This window comes from Ovis aries, chromosome Y (genome assembly GCF_016772045.2).
Source record: "Ovis aries strain OAR_USU_Benz2616 breed Rambouillet chromosome Y, ARS-UI_Ramb_v3.0, whole genome shotgun sequence".
NCBI lineage: Eukaryota > Metazoa > Chordata > Mammalia > Artiodactyla > Bovidae > Ovis > Ovis aries.
In genome coordinates, this window is record NC_082741.1 from 13,287,424 (window position 1) to 13,303,184 (window position 15,761).

General features: G+C 38.1%; 1 protein-coding gene and 1 pseudogene across 1 annotated transcript; both read left to right on the top strand.

The window, feature by feature from the left end:
* Nucleotides 1–15,761, top strand: part of LOC132659073 (testis-specific Y-encoded protein 1-like) — a 598,357-nt pseudogene that overhangs the window by 383,089 nt on the left and 199,507 nt on the right.
* LOC132659072 (heat shock transcription factor, Y-linked-like) lies at nt 2,007–3,675 on the top strand. The gene is made up of 2 exons (XM_060408733.1): nt 2,007–2,516; nt 2,944–3,675. Exons 1-2 carry the CDS (start codon nt 2,007–2,009, stop codon nt 3,673–3,675), a joined length of 1,242 nt encoding a protein of 413 aa, XP_060264716.1.

A 15,761-nucleotide genomic window follows, 5' to 3' on the forward strand; every position in this document is an offset into this window, starting at 1 on the left:
TCCAACTTCATGTTCCATCTCAATAGGAAAGAGCCAGAGTTGTTGCTGACTCAATCACTCCAACAGCTGGGAAACCTGAAAAAGAAACTGAACCTGCACTGAGATTTTCTGTCACATTTATGATCGAGCTCTAAGTCCAAGACTATTTTTCCTTTCTTGTACTAAGCAGTCCCTTCTTAAGATTGAAAAGCATGGAAATTGAGAGAGAGAGGTAGGAGATTTTTGACCTCTTCATGTTCAAAAGTAATTTTAATCAGAGAAGCTAGAAAAGATAGAAACTAAGGAAAATAATCAAGTGAAAGAGAATAATAATGATTTAGCCATTAAGCAAGTTCAAGGGTTATTAGTTCCTCCTCAAGGGCCATCATGGAGAAGGAAATGGCAACCCACTCCTGTGTTCTTGCCTGGAGAATCCCAGGGACAGGGGAGCCTGGTGGGCTGCCATCTCCGGGGTCGCACAGAGCCAGACACGACTGAAACGAATTAGCAGCAGCAGCAACAAGGGTCATCGATTACATTCTGAGCAATAACCTGTGAACAGTTTCAGAGATGCTAAAGCCCAAACCAGGCTGAAATTTAAGTACGTAGTTGGAACTAGACAGTCGATGATGTGGACTCCCAATATCCTCAGTAATAGGCCATTAGTAGAATGTCCCAATATTGATCACAGACCCCATGTTCCACCCTCGCTCAGTCATTAAAATGTTTCCCCTGAAAGTATTTGGAGATTTGCATCTTTGAAGCACCAGCTGCTAAAACACCGTACTCGGTACTACAATGAGCACTTTTTTTTTTTTTTTTTTCCCCTCACTGAAACCCAGTCAGTTCATGAATTTTTTTGCACAGAAGCAAGTAGACCAAGTTTGCGAGGGTAATACTACTGAACATTAAGAATGTGTGTATAGAGGATGATAAATCACTTGTATTTGAGAAATAAAGTAGATTTATTGATGTGATTTTTCGATAATCCTGTATGTGAGACAGCAAAAGAGATACAGGTGTCTAGAACATTCTTTTGGACTCTGTGGGAGAGTGAGTGTGGGATGACTTGGGAGCATGGCATCGAAACATGTATAATATCATATATGAAATGAGTGGCCAGCCCAGGTATATGCATGATACTGGATGCTTGGGGCTGGTGGACTGGGATGACCCAGAGGGATGGCAGGGGTTGGGAGGAGAGAAGGCGTTCAGGAAGGGGAACATATGTATACCTGTGGCGGACATATGTTAATGTATGGCAAAACAAATACAATAATGTAAAGTAATTAGCCTCCAATTAAAATAAATAATTCTATTTTTTTAAAGGAATCATCCAAAAACCTCCACACCTACATTGAAACCAAGAGCCAATAAGTTCCAGAGCAAGACATACCACGCAAATTCTCCAGCAACACAGGAACATATACCAGAGCTTCAATATACAGGCTGCCCAAACAGCAAACCCATAGACATCTCAAAACTCACTACTGGACACTTCATTGCACTCCAGAGAGAAGAGATGCAGCTCCACTCACCAGAACACTGACACAAACTTCCCTAACAAGGAAACTTGACAAGCCACTCTTCCAACCCCACCCACAGGGAGTAACCTCCACAATAAAGAGGAACCACAAACTGCCAGAAAGAGAAAGGCCATCCCAAACACAGCAACCAAAAAACAAAACAAAACAACAACAACAACAACACTTTGGTAATGAGATTTTGCATGCTTCATGGCTTTGGTTACTATTTCTGTAAGCAGTCTGTATTTTAAGTTGATTCTGAAGTACACACTAGTTGAAAATTACCCTTCAATTGCTTGGAGACCAGTGACTTTGTGATGTCACAACTAACTTTCAGTTGCTAGGAGACCAGTGATTTTGTGATGTCACAGCTTTTTGACTGGGAGGACCTCTGTGATGGTCTATAGAGTTTCTCTCTGCAAGCCAGGCAAACATCATTTGAAGTTACAGTGTGTAAAACCAGACAAATGAGAAAATTATCTGAAGAGAGGTTTCTCTGAGATGGCACATATTTCTCCAGAAATTCAAGATGGGCCTCCTATAGATGAATCCACTGATTCAGAAACCTCCATTAGATTTTCTTTGTATGATTACACAACTGGGGACTCAGTTTTGAGATCTATGATTGAAGAATATGCTTTTCAGGCTTTATCTGAGGATCTTGTGATCAAAAGGCCACACTACACATATTCTGTCTCTGAAAGAGATGATGTGAATGATTTTCTTTCACTCACATTTCCACAAAAACTTTGGAATATAGTTGAAAGTGATCAGTTTGAATCTATTTGGTGGGATGACACAGGCACATGTATAGTGATCAATGAAGAACTCTTTAAGAAAGAAGTCTTGGAAAGAAAGGATCCTTTCAGAATATTTGAAACCAAGAGTATGAAAAGTTTAATTCGACAGCTTAACCTTTATGGATTTCATAAAAAGCGGCAAACTGTTCAAAGATCGGCTTCACTACCTGTCTTTCTGGAAGAAGAAAACAACATCTCTCTTTTGAGTAAGGTATTCCAAAATTTTCACTTATTGGCAATATGTCAGATTAACTCATGTGACCTAGAAAGCATGTTCATATATGTAGCTAAATCGGAATTTAAACTTGAGATAACAAATTGTTGAAAAAGTTTTATTTTTTTGAAGTTGAAAACAGCCGGAGGTTAAAATATTGGATGTTAACAAACTTTCCTATCAACTTGAAACCAGATATAAGTTCTGAAGCTACTTAAAATTGTATTTACTGTACATATACAACATGCTTTTAGTTGAGCATATTCTTTCTAACATGTTATGTGTTAAAACTACCAACAGAGGTATTTGATTTGATGTTATTTAATTGGTACCATTAAAGGAATACGTTTTTATAACTTAGTTTTGTTTGTCAGTTTTACCTTGGTTTATAAAGAAACTAAATAATTTAATTTTTTGATTGTAGTTACAGACCTACTGTAATCCAAATTTCAAAAGAGGCCATCCCCAACTTTTAGTAAGAATGCAAAGAAGAGTTGGAATTAACAATGTGTCTCCAATATCTTCATTAGTTCAAGGTAACAAGAAGCATGTTAAAGCAAGTGTCAAAAATGATGATCATAACTCTGAGTTTCTTCCAGAAATGAGTGGAGAGAGCACATTTCCAGCCTCCACAAGTTTAAGTGTGCCTTTCATACAAAAGCCTCATACCAGCCAGATAGTCGCTAATACAAGTGCCCTATCTCCATGTGCCTTACCTACCCCATCAGCAATATCAGTTAGACACACAGACCAGATTGTGGTAGATCAACCTGAAGTTTTAAAAAAGTTGAGCATTTTTAATTGGCACTCACAAAGCAGCTACCCTCAAGTAAATGGCTACGTTGAGGACTTTGCTACTACAACTACATCTACTTCTTGGAATCACATCGAATCTCCATTACAGAGCAGTTATTCTGGACTGATGGTGGGACCTTCTAAATTTCCAGACAGGCATAGCAATATGTCAGCTCATGACAGTCCTTTTCTTAACCTGAAAGAGAGAGGCAACTCACGGTTCTCAGTGCCAACAATCGCTTATACATCTGCCTCCTCTCTTTCAAGTAAACTCATCAATAATCATCATTATGTGAAAAGCATCCTAATTAAAAATGATCTAACAAATACGTGTCAGATTATGGAGCCTAGAGGAGATTGAAATTTACATTCGTAGATGTCAAAAAATATCTACAATTCTTGTATTTGGACAATAAATTTCCATGTTCATCTTCATAGTTTCATTTTTTATTTTCAAACAAGGAAGAGTAAAATGAGGCTTTAATTCAATGGTTGGCTATTTTACTGCATGGTTTTATAAATTCGTCAGTTCAAGAAAACTTTCGTTATGCATCCTAGGTAAATGACACCTGATATAATATTTGTAAGCAAGAAAATGAGAACAAAGGGAAAAGAGGTAATGGATGTAAAGTGATTTCTGAAATCATCCCTGATGAAATGAAGGGGTGCTAAATTAGGATGGTATGGGTGAAGGAAGAGATGCAAATAAAGTTAGAAAAATGAAAATACACAGTATGAACTTTAGTGCATGCACGTATTATATGTTATTAGTTATTGGTGGAGTCTTAAAAGGTTAGACAGTGTTTGCTTTCATTATAGAAATTCATTCTGTCCTTGAAGATATAGATATTGTAGCATGTCCAAAATCTTGATCACAATTATGCCATCACTGTGATAACAAAGATAACATGACATAATCAGTGACTGGCCTATGGTCAGCACAAGATATGTACTTTACAAGTTGTATTCTATAGGGTCATTTTGGTCTGCTGTCCTTAAGGACCCTCTTTATTTCCTGACACCAAGATTCCACCCTATAATTCCAAATGCATTTTTAGACCTTGCTTATCTGTTGCCACAGAGACAGAATTCCTGGTGGTGACTGCAGCACATCAGCGTGGTTAAAAAGTTCTTGAACAACATATCTGTTTTCCTTAGTAATTTCATCATCTTTCTCTTATACAGTGCTTCTGAAGCTACAATCATGCAAATTATTTGCAATCATGCTAAGCCCCTTCTCACAACTTTGTCTCAACACTTTCTTCTGATTGGAAGGAACTTATGTTTGCCCTCCCATGAAGGAGAGAACAGATATCAGGTCTTCAATGTATCTTTCACATCAGCTGAAACATAGAGCCTTCCAATGACACATTTTAAGTGCTTACTGAATTATCAATAAAGAAATGTAATAACCAATCAAATGCTCTACACATTACTCAACAACATTCTATAACCTGCACTACTATCATAATTCGCCTTTGCTATTTACTGAGAAAATTTTTCAGGTTGATAAATATTTATTATATTTACATGGATGTACGATTTCTCGGGAGGCATGTATTCCCGTGTTTTGAAGAATAGTTCACGTTTTGATGTGATTTTTCTCTTGTTATTTTGTTGTGTCAATCAAAGTCTTTTGCATAGGCAAATAGGAGTAGATGCTTTCCTGGAGTTCTCTTGCTTTTTGGAGGACACAATAGGTGTTGACAATTTAATCTTGGATTCCCCTGCCCTTTGTAAATCCAGCTTGAACATCTGGAAACTCATGGTTCACATTCTGTTGAAACTTGGCTTGGGGAATTAAGCAGTTCTTTGCGACTCTGTGCTGTTGCTGCTGCTGCTAATTCGCGTCAGTCGTGTCCAACTCTGTGCGGCCCCATAGACAGCAGCCCACCACACTCTGCTGTCCCTGGGATTCTCCAGGCAAGAACACTGGAGGGTTGCCATTTCCTTCTCCAATGCATGAAAGTGAAAAGAAAAAGTGAAGTCGCTCAGTCGTGTCTGACTCTTCACGACTCCATTGACTGAAGCCTACCAGGCTCCTCCATCCATGGGATTGTCCAGGCAAGAGTACAGGGGTGGGTTGCCATTGCCTTCTGCACAACTGTGTGAGATGCATGCAGTTAAGCAGTTGTGTGGACATTCTTTGGATTGCCTTTCTTTGTGGTTGGCATGAAAACTGATCATTTTCAGTCTTCTGGCCATAGTTGAGTCTCCCAAATTTGTTGGCATATGGATGGCAGCACACTCGGAGCATCTTCTTTCAGAATTTGAAATATCTCAACTGAATTCCATCACTTCCTCGAGCTTTGTTTGTAAGTATGCTTCCTAAGTCCCCCTAGACTTTGTATTACGGGACGTCCGGCGCTAGGTGAATGATCATACCATCGTCCTTCACTGGGTCATGAAGATCCTTTGGGCATAGTTCATTGTTTATTCTTCCCACCTCCTCTTAATAGCTTCTACTTCTGTTATGTCTGTACCATTTCTCTCCTTTATTGTGTCCACCTGCGTATGAAATTTTCCCTTGGAATCTCTGATTTTCTTGATGAGATCAGTAAGGATACAATTCTATTTATTTCCTTTACTTATTGGCTTTGATAACTGGGGAAGGTGTTATCTCTTTTTGCTATTCCTTAGGACTCTGGATCCAAATGTGTATCATTTTCCTTTTTCTCTTTTCATTTAGCTTCACTACTCTTCTCAGCTCTTTTTGAGGCCAGGTAACTTTCAGTTCAGTTCAGTTCAGTTGCTCAGTCATGTCCAACGCTTTGCGACCACTGAATTGCAGCACGCCAGGCCTCCCTGTCCATCACCAACTCTTGGAGTTCACTCAGGCTAACGTCCGTCGAGTCAGTGATGCCATCCAGCCATCTCATCCTCTGTCGTTCCCTTCTGCTCTTGCCCACAATTTCTCCCAGCATCGCAGTGTTTTCCAATGAGTCAACTCTTCACATGAGGTGGCCAAAGTACTGGAGCTTCAGCTTGAGCATCATCCCTTCCAAAGAAATCCCAGGGCTGATTTCCTTCAGAATGAACTGGTTGTATCTTTTTTCAGTCCAAGAAAATTTCAGGAGTCTTCTCCAACACCACAGTTCAAAAGTATAATTCTTCGGCACACAGCCTTCTTCACAGTCCAACTCTCACATACATACATGACCTCAGGAAAAACCATAGCCTTGACTAGACGGACCCTAGTCAGCAAAGTAATGTCTCTGCTTTTGAATATAACATCTAGATAGGTCTTAACTTTTCTTCCAAGGAGTAAGTGTCTTCTAATTTCATGGCTGGCAGTCACCATCTGTAGTGATTTCGGAGCCCGCAAAAATAAAGTCTGACACTGTTTCCACTATTTCTCCATCTATTTCAAATGAAGTGATAGGACCAGATGCCATGATCTTCGTTTTCTGAAAGTTGAGCTTTAAGCCAACTTTTTCAGTATCCTCTTTCACTTTCATCAAGAGGCTTTTTAGTTCCTTTTCACTTTCTGCCATAAGGGTGGAGTCATCTGCATATCTGAGGTTATTGATATTTCTCCCAGCAGTCTTGATTCCAGCCTGTGTTTCTTCCAGTACAGCGTTTCTTGTGATGTACTCTGCATAGAGGTTAAATAAGCAGGGTGACAATTTACAGCCTTGATGCACTTCTTTCCTTCCTTTTTTTTTTTAATTTTTACTTTATTTTACTTTACAATACTGTATTGGTTTTGCCATACATTGTCATGAATCCACCACAGGTGTACATGCGTTATGAAACATGAACCCCCCGCCCCACCTCCCTCCCCATAACATCTCTCTGGGTCATCCCTCTACACCAGCCCCAAGCATGCTGCATCTTGCATCAGACATAGACTGGAGATTCAATACTTAAAAGATAGTATACATGTTTCAATGCCATTCTCCCAAATCATCCCACCCTCTCCCTCTCCCTCTGAGTCCAAAAGTCCGCTATACACATCTGTGTCTTTTTTGCTGTCTTGCATACAGGGTCATCATTGCCATCTTTCTAAATTCCATGTATCTGTGTTAGAATGCTGTATTCATGTTTTTCTTTCTGGCTTATTTCATTCTGTATAATCGGCTCCAGTTTCATCCAACTCATCAGAACTGATTCAAATGTATTGTTTTTAATGGCTAAGTAATACTCCATTGTATATATGTACCACAGCTTTCTTATCCATTCATCTGCTGATGGACATCTAGGTTGTTTTCATGTCCTGGCTATTATAAACAGTGCTGCAATTAACATTGGGGTCATGTGTCTCTTTCAATTCTGGTTTCCTTGGTGTGTATGCCCAGCAGCAGGATTGCTGGGTCATAAGGCAGTTCTATTTGCAATTTCTTAAGGAATCTCCACACTGTTCTCCATAGTGGCTGTACTAGTTTACATTCCCACCAACAGTGTAGGAGGGTACCCTTTTCTCGAAACCCTCTCCAGCATTTATTGCTTGCAGATTTTTGGATCCCAGAAATTCTGAATGGTGTGAAGTGGTACCTCATTGTGGTTTTGATTTGCATTTCTCTAATAATGAGTGATGTTGAGCACCTTTTCATGTATTTGTTAGCCATCCATATATCTTCTTTGGAGAAATGTCTGTTTAGTTCTTTGTCCCGTCTTTAGATTGGGTCGTTTATTTTACTGGAATTGAGCTGCATAAGTTGCTTGTATATTTTTGAGATTTGTCGTTTGTCAGTTCCTTTGTCTACTATTATTTTTTCCCATTCAGAAGTCTGTCATTTCACCTTGCTTATATTTTCCTTTGTTGTGAAGATGCTTTTAATTTTAATTAGATCCCATTTGTTTACTTTTGCTTTTATTTCCAGAATTCTGGGAGCTGGATCATAGAGGATCCTGCTGTGATTTATGTCTGAGAGTGTTTTGCCTATGTTCTCCTCTAGGAGTTGTATAGTTTCTGGTCTTACATTTAGATCTTTAATCCATTTTGTGTTTATCTTTGTGTGTGGTGTTAGAAAGTAATCTAGTTTCATTCTTTCCCAAGTGGTTGACCAATTTTTCCAGCACCACTTGTTAAAGAGATTGTCTTTACTACACTGTATATTCTTGTCTCCTTTGTCAAAGATAAGGTGTCCATATGTGTGTGGATTTATCTCTGGGCTTTCTATTTTGTTCCATTGATCTATATTTCTGTCTTCGTGCCAGTACCATACTGTCTTGATGGCTGTGGCTTTGTAGTAGAGCCTGAAGTCAGGCAAGTTGATTCCTCCAGTTCCATTCTTTCTCAAGATCGCTTTGGCTATTCGAGGTGTATTGTATTTCCACACAAATCTTGAATTAATTTGTTCTAGTTCTGTGAAAAATATGGCTGGTAGCTGGATAGGGATTGCATTGAATTTGTAAATTGCTTTGGGTAATATACTCATTTTCACTATATTGATTCTTTTGATCCATTAACATGATATTTTTCTCCATCTATTTGTGTCCTTTTTGATTTCTTTCATCAGTATTTTATAGTTTTCTATATATAGGTCTTTAGTTTCTTTAGGTAGATATATTCCTAAGTATTTTATTCTTTTTTGTTGCAATGGTGGATGGAATTTTTTCCTTAATTTCTTTTTCTACTTTCTCATTATTAGTGTATAGGAATGCAAGGGATTTCTGTGTGTTGATTTTATATCCTGCAACTTTACTATATTCATTGATGAGCTCTAGTAATTTTCTGGTGGAGTCTTTAGGGTTTTCTATGTAGAGGATCATGTCATCTGAAAACAGTGAGAGTTTTACTTCTTCTTTTCCAATTTAGATTCTTTGAATTTTTTTCTGCTCTGATTGCTGTGGCCCAAACTTCCAGAACTATGTTGATTAATAGTGGTGAAAGTGGGCAGCCTTGTCTTGTTCCTGACTTTAGGGGACATGCTTTCAATTTTTCACCAATGAGGATAATTTTTGCTGTGGGTTTGTCATACATAGCTTTTATTCTGTTGAGATTTATTCCTTCTATTCCTACTTTCTGGAGAGTTTTTATCATAAATTGATGTTGAATTTTTTCAAAGGCCTTCTCTGCATCTATTGAGAAAATCATATGGCTTTTATTTTTCAATCTGTTAATGTGGTGAATTACATTGATTGATTTGTGGATATTGAAGAAGCTTGAATCCCTGGGATAGAGCCCACTTGGTCATGGTTAATGATCTTTTTAATGTGTTGCTAGATTCTGATTGCTAGAATTTTGCTGAGGAATTTTGCATCTATATTCATCAGTGATATTGGCCTGTAGTTTTCTTTTTTTGTAGTATCTTTGTCAGGATTTGGTAATAGTGTGATGGTGGCCTCATAGAATGAGTTTGGAAGTTTACCTTCCTCTGAAATTTTCTGGAAGAGTTTGAGGAGGATAGGTGTTAGCTCTTGTAGAAATTTTTAGTAGAATACAGCTGTGAAGCCATCTGGACCTGGGCTTTTGTTTGCTGGAAGATTTCTGACTACAGTTTCAATTTTCGTGCTTGCGATGGGTCTGTTAAGATTTTCTATTTCTTCCTGGTTCAGTTTTGGACAGTTGTACATTTCTAAAAATTTGTCCATTTCTTCCACGTTGTCCATTTTATTGGCATATAACTGCTGATAGTAGTCTCTTATGATCTTTTGTATTTCTGTGTTTTCTGTTGTGATCTTTCCATTTTGCCATATAACAGACTAAAACAAAGGCTGTGAAAAGAGAAAAAGAAGGCCACTACATAATGATAAAAGGATCAATCCAAGAAGAAGATATAGCAATTATAATTATATATGCACCCAATATAGGCGCTCCACAATATGTAAGACAAATGCTAACAAGTATGAAAGGGAAAATTAACAATAACACAATAATAGCAGGAGGCTTCAATACTCCACTCACACCTATGGACAGATCAACTAAACAGAAAATTAACAAAGAAGTTCAAACTTTAAATGATACATTAGACCAATTAGACCAAATTGATATCTATACAACATTTCACCCCAAAACAATGAATTTCACCTTTTTCTCAAGTGCTCATGGAACCTTCTCCAGGATAGATCACATTCTGGGCCATAAATCTAACCGTGATAAATTCAAAAAAAAATTGAAATCCTTTCAAGCATCTTTTCTGACCATAATGCATTAAGATTATATCTCAATTACAGGAGAAAAACTATTAAAAATTCCAACATATGGAGGCTGAACAACACACTTCTGAATAACCAACAAATCACAGGAGAAATCAAAATATGCATAGAAACTAATGAAAGTGAAAACACAACAACCACGAGAAAAGTTCATTGCAATACAGGCATACCTCAAGAAACAAGGAAAAAGTCAAATAAATAACCTAACTCTACACCCAATGTAACTAGAAAAGGAAGAAATATGGAACCTGAGAGTTAGTAGAAGGAAAGAAGTCTTAAAAATTAGGGCAGAAATAAATGCCAAAGAAACAAAAGAGACCATAGCAAAAATCAAAAAAGCCAAAAGCTGGTTCTTTGACGAATAAATAAAATTGACAAACCATTAGCTAGATGCATCAAGAAACAGAGAGAAAAATCAAATTAATAAAATTAGAAATGAAAATGGAGAGTTGCACTTCTTTTGCTATTTGAAACCAGTCTGTTGTTCCATGTCCACTTCTAACTGTTGCTTCCTGACCTGCATACAGATTTCTCAAGAAGCAGGTCAGATTGTCTGATATTCCCATCTCTTTCAGAATTTTCCACAGTTTTTTTGTGATCCACACAGTCAAAGGCTTTGGCATAGTCAATAAAACATAAATAGATGTTTTTCTGCAACTCTTTTGCTTTTTCCATGATCCAGCGGATGTTGGCAATTTGATCTCTGGTTCCTCTGCCTGTACTAAAACCAGCTTGAACATCAGGAAGTTCACAGTTCACGTATTGCTGAAGCCTGGCTTGAAGAATTTTGAGAATTACTTTACTATCGTGTGAGGTGAGTGCAATTGTGCAGTAGATTGAGCATTCTTTCGCCTTGCCTTTCTTTGGGATTGGAATGAAAATTGACATTTTCCAGTCCTGTGGCCACTGCTGAGTTTTCCAAATTTGCTGGCATATTGAGTGCAGCACTTTCACAGCATCATCTTTCAGGATTAGAAATAGCTCCACTGGAATTCTATCACATCCACTAGCTTTGTTCTTATTGATGCCTTCTAAGGCCCACTTGACTTCACATGACAGGATGTCTGGCTCTAGATGAGTGATCACACCATTGTGATTTTCCGGGTCATTAAGGCCTTTTTTGTACAGTTCTTCCATGTATTCTTGTAACATCTTCTTAATATCTTCTGCTCTGTTAGGTCCAGACTATTTCTGTCCTTTATCGATTCCATCCTTGCATGAAATGTTCCCTTGGTATATCTAATTTTCTTGAAGAGATCTCCAGTCTTTCCCATTCTGTTCTTTTCCTTTATTTCTTTGCACTGATCACTGAAGAAGGCTTCCTTATCTCTCCTTGCTATTCTTTGGAACTCTGCATTCAGATGCTTATATCTTTCCTTTTCTCCTTTTCTTTTTACCTCTCTTCTTTTCACAGCTATTTGAAAGGCCTCGCCAGACAGCCACTTTGCTTTTTTGCATTTCTTTTCCATGGGGATGCTCTTGGTCCCTGTCTCCTGTACAATGTCACAACCCCATTCCATAGTTCACCAGACACTCTATCTATCAGATCTAGGCCCTTAAATCTATGTCTCACTTCCACTGTATAATCATAAGGGATTTGATTTAGGTCATACTTGAATGGTCTAGCTGTTTTCCCTACTTTCTTCAGTTTAAGACTGAATTTGGTTATAAGCAGTTCATGATCTGAGCCACAGTCAGCTCCTGGTCTTGTTTTTCTGGCTGTATAAAGGTTCTCCATCTTTGACAACAAATAATATAATCAATCTGATTTTGGTTTGGACCATGTGGTGTTATCTATGTATAGAGTCTTCTGTTGTGTTGTTGGAAGAGGGTGTTTGCTACGACCAGTGCATTTTCTTGGCAAAACTCTATTAGTCTTTGCCCTGATTCATTCTGCATTCCAAGGCCAAATTTGCCTGTTAACCTAGGTGTTTCTTGACTTCCTACTTTTTCATTTCAGTCTCCTATAATGAAAAGGACATATTCCTTGGGTGTTAGTTCTACAAGGTCTTGTAGGTCTTCATAGAACCATTCAACTTCAGCTTCTTCAGCATTACTGGTGGGGAATAGACTTGGATTAGGTTGATATTGAATGGTTTGCCTCGGAAACGAACAGAGATCATTTTGTCGTTTTTGAGGTTGCATCCAAATACTGCATTTTGGACTCTTCTGTTGACCATGATGGCTACTCCGTTTCTTCTGAGGGATTCCTGCCTTCAGTAGTAGATATAATGGTCATCTGAGTTAAACTCACCCATTCCAGTCCATTTTACTTCACTGATTCCTTGAATGTAGGTGTTCACCCTTGCCATCTCTTGTTTGACTACTTCCAATTTGCCTTGATTCATGGACCTGATATTCCAGGTTCCTATGCAATATTGCTCTGTACAGCATTGGACATTGTTTTTATCACCTGTCACATCCACAGCTGGGTATTGTTTTTGCTTTGGATCCATCCCTTCATTCTTTCTGGGGTTAATTCTCCACTGATCTCCAGTAGCGTATTGGACACCTACTGACCTGGGGAGTTCCTCGTTCAGTATCCTATTATTTTCCCTTTTCATACTGTTCCTGGGGTTCTCAAGGCAAGAATACTGAAGTGGTTTGCCATTCCTTTCTCAAGTGGACCACATTCTGTCAGACCTCTCCACCATGACCCTCTCGTCTTGGGTTGCCCTGTGGGCATGGCTTGGTTTCATTGAGTTAGACAATGCTGTGGTCCTAGTGTGATTAGATTGACTAGTTTCTGTGAGCATGGTTTCAGTGTCTCTGCCCTCTGATGCCCTCTTGCAACACCTACCATCTGACTTGGGTTTCTATTACCTTGGGCCTGGGGTATCTCTTCATGGCTGTTCCAGGAAAGAGCAGCCACTGCTCCTTACCTTGGATGAAGGGTATCTCATCACCACCGCCCTTCCTGACCTTCCACGTGGTATAACTCCTCTAGGCCCTCCTGCACCAGTGCAGCCACCACTCCTTGGATGTGGGTTGACCTTCCTGGCCGCCGCCCCTGGCCTCGGGAGTGGGGTGGCTCCTCCCAGCCCCTGACCCTGGGCTCAGGTGTGGGGTGGCTCCTCCTGGCTCCCTACCCTGACCTTGGACCAGGGTGGCTCTTCTCGGCCATTCCTGCGCAGTCCCAGCCTGGCACTCTTGGCCGCTGCCCCTGACCTCAGACTTGGGGTAGCTCCTCTTTGCCATGCTGAATGCGCTGGCTGTCACAGCCGCTTTTCCATTTTGCATTTCTCTTCCATGCAGATTTTCTTGATCACTGCTTCCTATACAATATCACAAAGCTCCATCCATAGGTCTCCAGGTGCTGATAAAATCCCCTGTATCTATTTATCACTTTCACCATATACTCATAGGGTTTTGACTTTAAATATGTAAAATATATTAATTCCCTATTTCCTCTAGTGAAATCTTCACCCAGATTTTCATCAAAGAAATACAGAAAACTCTATATGTTATTTGGGAAATACATGAAATATAGCTGTCTGATGTTTGCCATTTAGCTCAGGGCTTAATTTCTGAATCATGTAAAATTATCTTTCTTGTGTATGAATATGGAAAGTGTTTTACATGTGAAAATTTGAGAATTCATATTTCTTATGAGAACATTTCTGCCCAGATGTGAAAGAGACAGAATTTCAAATTTCATATCTGAAGACTGTAATTCAAACTTGTTTGATGGAAATATAGAGAATATCAGAGCTCATGCATGAACTCTGTGGGCAAATTCTATATTTATTATAGGAAAATTAACACAAGTTTTTTCAAATGTTAGACAGTATTCAGTATTTCCTGAAGGAAATACTTCACAAATGTTTTCAAATTATAGTATGAAAAAATTCCATATTTCATGTGACCATGTTGGGATATGTAACATATATATATATATATATATATATATATATATATATATATATATATATATAATTTATTTATTTATTTATTTCCTGTCAAAGAATCTGCTTCCAGATTTTCATAACTCTAATGCAAAAATTTCCACATTTTCTGAAGAATATTTTGTGTCCATACTTTCACATATGATGTAAGAGAATTCTGTATTTTAATTTGGAAATACTTTCTCCAGATTTGTGTATGTGAATAATAGAGAATTTTATGTTTCACATCCTGAAATCTGCATCTAGAGTTTCACATGTGAAACAGAATTTCATCTTTTATGTAGGACACTCTGATTTCAGATGTCTATACTTGAAACAGATAATACTTTCATCAAGAGGTGCCTTACTTACTGTTTTTCTTCTGTCATTACTGTGTTGTCACTGGGATTACTAAGGCTATTCATATCTCCCACATAAATTTTGTTTCTAACTTGAGCTTCATCTAGATTTTTATTTTTTCAACCTATTCTCTGCATAGAAGTTAAATAAGCAGGACAACAATACAAAGCTTTGACTTCTTCCTTTCCCAATTTTGAATCAGTTCATTGCCCCAATGCCCAATTCTAACTGCTGCACCTTAATTTCCATACATGTTTTGCAGGAGACATATAAGGTTTTCTCTCATTTTTAATCTCTAAAAATTTTATAAAATTATTATTATTATTATTGGTTTGTGTGTGATTTGCAGTGTCCAAGTCATTAGCAGAGACAGTTAAGCAGATATAGATGATTGTATGCTATCTCCTTGCTTATCCTATTATACAAACATCAACTCATGTGTACCTCTTATGATTAAATAATTAACTACACATTTCTGTGTTTGTTGGTTTTGTTATTTTATTTTTTAATCATTGTTTCGTTTGCCGCTTTCTCTCTTTTTCAAGTAATCAAGTACCAACTGGTAATTTCCCATGAACTTGCCATCTTATTCTACATAAAATAAATTATGCCCATGGCAGTCTCTGACCTTTGTTAGCCACTGAATGGAGTTGCACTTCAAGTTCCGAAATCAGTGATCTGTGCTCTGGGAAAATGTCAGGAACATCCAAAACTAGCTAGATATATTCAAGTGCTGACTTTTTAAGCCCAATTTTGCTATTATATTCTATCTGGAAAGTTCTGCATTTCTTCACACTGATGACAATTACTCATTAATAGAGATTTCCAAGGGGAAAAGAAAAACAACAACCACATAATATGCTTGATTGCATGTTGGTAGTTAAAGTAGAAACAGTTACGTGTGTATGTAAGCAACGTCCCATCAAACAGATTAATTCATGGCAACAAATGTTTCCTTTTTACTGTCAAGGAAAGAAGAAGAAGATAGATTGCCAGGAAAAACTGAGAAGTTCCAAGAAGACAGAATTGTAGGCAGATGTGAAATGAAACTCTCTCAATGAATGGATCACAAATAATACTACTACATGGACCATAGTTCTCC

Coding starts and splice junctions, on each gene's coding strand:
- LOC132659072 (XM_060408733.1), top strand. CDS start 2,007: ATGGCACATATTTCTCCAGAAATTCAAGATGGGCCTCCTATAGATGAA. Junction 2,517..2,943: donor ACATCTCTCTTTTGAGTAAG/GTATTCCAAAAT, acceptor TTTTGATTGTAG/TTACAGACCTACTGTAATCC.